At 39.7% G+C, this 6,000-nt stretch overlaps 1 protein-coding gene across 2 annotated transcripts in view; it reads right to left on the reverse strand.

Moving 5' to 3' along the window:
* LOC131253600 (nudix hydrolase 16, mitochondrial-like) overlaps positions 1-4,452 on the reverse strand; it is a 41,629-nt gene extending 37,177 nt beyond the window's left edge. Inside the window, exon 1 of one of the 2 annotated variants that reach the window (XM_058254667.1) lies at positions 3,795-4,433. In XM_058254667.1, coding sequence (XP_058110650.1) covers positions 3,795-3,865 — 71 coding nt within the window. In that variant the 5' untranslated portion in view covers positions 3,866-4,433. Of the gene's footprint in view, positions 1-3,794 lie in introns of both variants that reach the window. The other variant, XM_058254668.1, reaches the window with a different exon arrangement.
* Positions 4,453-6,000: the final 1,548 nt, after the last annotated feature.

Consider the following 6,000-nt stretch of genomic DNA (forward strand, 5'->3'; position numbering starts at 1 on the left):
GCAATAGAGGAATAAATGAGAGCACTACTAAAGAATCAAAAATGGACCTTGGTTCTATTGTCCAAAGGAAAAAAAATGGTCAGGTGCAAATGGGTCTTCTCTGTTAAACACAAGGCAGATGGATCTATAGAACGATTCAAGGCAAGGCTAGTTGCAAAGGGCTACACTCAGACATATGGTGTAAATTATCAAGAAACTTTTTCGCCGGTAGCCAAGTTAAATACAGTCAGGGTCCTGTTATCTCTCGCAGCCAGCTTGGACTGGCCATTGCACCAGTTTGATATAAAGAACACATTTCTCCATGGTGACCTTAAAGAGGAAGTCTACATGGATACTCCTCCAAGCTACACAGCATCTTCAAAAGTCGAAATTGTATGCAAATTGTAGCGAACACTGTATGAATTAAAACAATCACCTCGAGCATGGTTTGGGAGGTTCAGTCTGGCAATAAAGAAGTATGGCTTCCACCAAAGTAATTCAGATCATACATTATTTCTGAAGCACCAACGAGGCAAGGTAACAGCTTTAATTGTATATGTCGAGGATATGATCATCACAGGAGATGATAAGGAGGAAAATCGCTAAGCTTCAGAAACAATTGGTGACCGAGTTCGAGATGAAAAATCTAGGAGGGCTTAAATATTTCCTGGGAATAGAGGTTGATAGATTAAGGCAAGATATATTCCTTTCTCAGCGAAAATATATATTAGACTTACCATGTGAGGTTGGAATGTTAGATTGTAAGCCAACAGACACTCCAATCATTCAGAACCACAAGCTCGGAGAATATCCAAGCCAAATGTCAACGGACAAAGGAAGGTACCAGAGATTAGTTGATAAACTTATTTACCTCTCTCATACTCGTCCAGATATTACCTCCGCAGTGAGTATAGTAAATCAATTCATGCATCAACCTCGTAAGGATCATATGGAGGCGGTGATCTGGATTTTACGATACTTAAAATCATCTCCGAGAAAAAGGCTTGTGTTTTCAAAAAATAACCATCTTAGAGTTAATGGTTATACAGATGCAAATTGGGCGGGGAATACCACAAACAGAAGATCCACCTCAGGCTACTTCATGTTTGTTGAAGGGAATCTTGTTACATGGAGAAGTAAGAAGCAGAATGTGGTGACATTATCAAGTACTGAAGCAGAGTTCCGTGGAATGGTTAAAGGACTTTGTGAACTCCTGTGGGTCAAAAAACTTCTAACTGAAATTGGGTTTGCTCCTACATCCGAGATGGACCTCTTTTGTGATTACAAGGCAGTTATCGCCATTGCTCACAATCCGATCCAGCATGATTGTACCAAACACGTGGAGGTTGACAGACACTTTATTAAAGAAAATCTCGAAGCTAAAATAATTCAGTTTCCATTCGTGAAGTCCGAAGACCAACTGGCGGATATTCTTACGAAGGCCTTATCAAGCAAGGATTTCTACAACTCACTAAATAAGTTGCGTATTGAAGATTTGGATGCTTCCACTTGAGTGGGGTGTTGGCGTGAGTTGTCAATTAAGAGACAAATCAGAAATATTATATTCGTGATTGTACAAATTTATGTATAGCCAAGAATAGGGTTGCTAATCTCCCTATATATTTGTATAATATCTCTGTAAAAAGAAAATAAAAGAAATAAAATAATAGAAAATCTGACAGATCAAACTGTTGAAAACTTTACACTTTCATTGTTGGTCCCAAGCCCAGATAAAGGAGGGTTGAACCAAGTTGGCAGCTGGTGTTAAACTTTTGGCCACATCATTTTCTCCTGAATACCTAACATTTCATGTAGGGTAGAATGGGGGGACAGAATTATTGTAGCTGACCCCAATTTGTTGGAGAAAGGCTTAGATGACAATGATGATCATCATCATTTCTTCAACATAAACAGCCCTTGTTTTTGTTGATTTCCTTCTTTATTCTTTCTTGTTCAAGGAGACTTGCGATTATGGTGGCATTATCTGGCAAAAATATGCAACCATTTTTTTTGTGCCAGATACAACACATGTATGATGATCATATGAATCAAAATTGCCAATGACTTAAATAACATGGAAGTCAAACTGAACGTCTTCAAACTAGAAAAATTCTTTTTGGTGAATCAATGTGGAAATATTTAGTCCAAACTCCATTTCTTTGTAAAGTTACAGCCTCATGAAACTGTCATGCTGCAGTTTCCTCATCTTGAAATTCTTTTCATCTATTCTGCAACAGGGGACCCACTATTTACGATGCAACAAGTTTGTGTTAGGCGATTCACAAGAGAACAACCTCAAAATTGGACGAAAAGTTTTCCATAAATAGGGAAAAAAAAACACGAGATTTCTCATGTTTTTGTCATTCAAGGCAAGTTTTCACTTGCTAAATCATATTCAAGTTTGGTGATTGAACAATGAATTCAAGTGGCAACGAGACCATTTTATTCAACATCCAGACCGGTTTGCTTGATAAACAAAATCACCATATCTTCTTCTTCTTCTTCATTTATAGGTATATAGACTGGTTTTGCTTGATAAACAAAATCACCGTATCTTCTTCTTCTTCTTCATTTATAGGTATGTATGGGCTCAAACCCAAGACCTCAATGTTGAAATGCACTCTATTACCACTGAAACAAGAGCTCAAACTCATAATTCACCATCGCAGAAAAAAGAAAAATGAAAAGAAAAGAAAAAATTTCTAGACATCCAGATCAGCATAAAATGATAAACTGTGGATGTATCATTTTTTGAGTTTGTCACTTGAGGAGTTATCCGATACTGTGGCAAAAAGGGATGCTACACATGCATGCATACAGAAATTGTACAATCGGGCATGCATGTACCTTGAATTTAACATCCCAAATTGCATAAACCCACTAAAAACACATCACAGACCCAAAATCAGATGGCCGATCCTGAATTTGGAAGGCGGCAATTTTTCACTCTAACCAACCATTAGATCTCCACCAATCAGACAGTTATCACAGTACATAACCCAATACAGTCATATCATAGCCCCAAAATCAGATGGGCAATCCCGACCTCAGATCAATGGATATTTCTTTCCTGAATTTCAATCCAGGCAATTTTTCATTCTAACCAATCAGACAGTTATGATCCTCGTTTTAACCGATATTTAAGAAGCACCCCACCTATAGCATGGCCCACGATTTGGGCGGCTTAATTCAAGCCACAATAACTATTTACATGCATACGAAGAATCAAATACTCCCAAAGAAATCGAACATTTTCTGTCTTTGCTTATCCAGAAAAGCAGAAAAGAAAGCTTGAAACGACAGTTTAGCCAATGAAGCTCCAACCATGAGACACATTGATAGGGACAACCAAAAAGTACTCACCAAACCACCAAACACGCCAATTCCAGGTAGTGGAAAGAAGAATCCAGGCACAATGCTGATTGGTCCACATAAAAATAAATAATAAAAATGGGCCCAACCTAAGGGTAGTGGGGCATTCCATGGTCAGACAAAGGATGCATAGGAATTCCAATGTGGACCAATCAGCATGCGTGGCCCCATCAAGATTCTTCTTCCAAATACATAGATATTCCAAAGGTCATATTACGAATTGGAAAAGTAGATATAAGAAAATAATAATAATAAATCCACACCCGTCTATAAAAGAAGATTAAAAAAAAATTTAAATAAAAAATAAAAATCTGATATTACAGAGGGGAAAATGAGCAGGCAGTAATGTAGGTATGGAATTATAATAAGAGAATATGAATAAAGAAAATGCAATGACAGAGAGAGAAGGAAAACGACAGGGCAGTGACTAGTGAGAGCGATACCCCGCGACAAGGCGACAACCGGCCTCGTAACGTTGCTGAAGTCGACCCGTCCGGGCCACCAAATCAGTCATGCTCTTCTTGAATCCCCAGCGATGATCATCGTCTGGAAAACATATTAACGGCTGATGTTGCTTGCTGCTGCTGCTGCTGCTGCTACGAGAAGGGTGTAAGGCCCAGAGACTGCCCCATCAAACGGCGACGACGACAATGACTAGGCCAAGGAGAGAAGAAGAAGAAGAAGAAGAAGAAGAGAGAGACAGAGAGAGAAAACGACCGTCTTTACTCTTTAGGCTCGAGAGGGAGAGAGCCCTAAGCGAAGCGCGCGGCTCGGATCGTTGGAGAGAGAAGGTGGCATGCGTGTAAATGTGGCCATTTGGTACCGCTCGGTCAAGGTCCCACCAGAGAGCCTCGCGCGCGTGGAATTGGTCAGACCGTGGTGATCGCCACTTGTTCTTCACATCTCCCTCTCCGCCAAAGCCTTCTGCAGCAAAGAGTTCCTGGGCTGGAATACTAGGTGGGGTCCACCGTGATGTCTGTGAGAAATCCACCCCGTCTATCCTTTTTCCCGGATCACGTGAGGACATGAGACCCAAAATCAGTCATCCAGATCAGATGTAAAACAGGGAAAGAGTTTAGTACCGTTGAAACCTTCCTCGGCTCCACGTTAAGATCACTCTAACTGAGAAACGGACTGGCTACTCCCCCTGCCACCAGCCACTGGGCTCGTGGTCGGTGCTCTGTGGGCCCCACCATGATGTATGTGTTTCATCCATTCCCTTCGTCCACTCTTAAAGATCATTTCAGAACTTTATTCCAAAAATTAGAGGGATATAAATCTCAGATGGACCGTACCACAGGAAAACAATAGTAATTGGATATCGACCATTAAAATCCTTCTAAAGTTCATTGTTCTGTTTATTTTACATCTAATCTGTTGATTAGGTCATAGAGAACCAGATGAAGGGAGAAAACAAAGATCGGCTTGATCCAAAACTTTAATGTCCTCCAAAAAGTTTTTAATCATCAATGTCCATTCAACACTGTTTCTAATAACGTGGTTCACTTGAAATTTGGATATAACTCATTTTTTGTCTAATACTGTAAAATTATCTTTAAAAATATGTGGACATCATGAATGAAACACATACTTCATGGTGGGGACCACAAAGCACCGACCATCATTGGCGGGTACGGGAGCAGCCAATCCGTTTCCATTCCAGCTAGAGCGGGTTAGGTGAGACTTCGGCCTCACCCAAGACGGTACAGTCGTTACCGTAGGGCTCACCTTGATATATGCATTATATATCGACGGCCTCGATCCGTTTTTCGGGTCATCTTAGGGTGTTATTCCAAAAATGAATTATATCCAATTATCACGTGTACCTTACCATAAGAAAAGGTGTTGATTGACTATTAATGAGCCACAAAAGTTTTGGATCAAGATGATTTCTTTTTCTCCCTTCATCCATACTTACATGATCTTGGATGGTAAATAAACACCCCGTGAACATTAATGTCTCCTAAGAAGTTTTAATGGTAAAACGGTCAATCACCACTGTTTGTTATGATATGGTCACGTGGTAATCGGATCTGCTTCATTTTTTTTAATATGATGCTCTAATAGATGGCGTGGATAAATAATACATACATTAAGGTAGGCCCACAATAACCCTGCGGTGATGGCCACACTATCTTGGGCGAGACCCCGGTCTCTGCCAATCCCCTCTCCATCTGATACGAAAAATTTGTAGAAAAGGATTGGCTACTCCCCTGCCACTAGCTAATGGCTGATGATTGGTGCTATGTGGGCTACACCATAATGTATGTTTTTAATCTATGCCATCTATCTATTTTTCTATATTATTTGATGGTATCAGACCAAAAATGAAATATATCTAAATCTACATTGAACCACATTAAAGGAAACAGTGTTGAATGAGAGTCTGCCATTAAAAACCTTTTAGATGCCATAAAAGTTTTGGATGAAGCTGATCTTTGTTCTTTCCCTTCATACTGGTCTTTACAACCTAATCAACGAATTGGATGTCAAATAAACAGTACAGTGGACCTATGGAGGATTTTAATGGTGGATATCCAATCACTATTGTTTTCCTGTGTTGTGGTCCTCCTGAGATTTATATCACTCTCATGTTTAATGCTATACGTAAAATGATCTATAAAAATGTATGTACGGAATGGATGAAAC

This window comes from Magnolia sinica, chromosome 8 (assembly GCF_029962835.1).
Source record: "Magnolia sinica isolate HGM2019 chromosome 8, MsV1, whole genome shotgun sequence".
In the NCBI taxonomy this organism is placed as follows: Eukaryota; Viridiplantae; Streptophyta; class Magnoliopsida; order Magnoliales; family Magnoliaceae; genus Magnolia; species Magnolia sinica.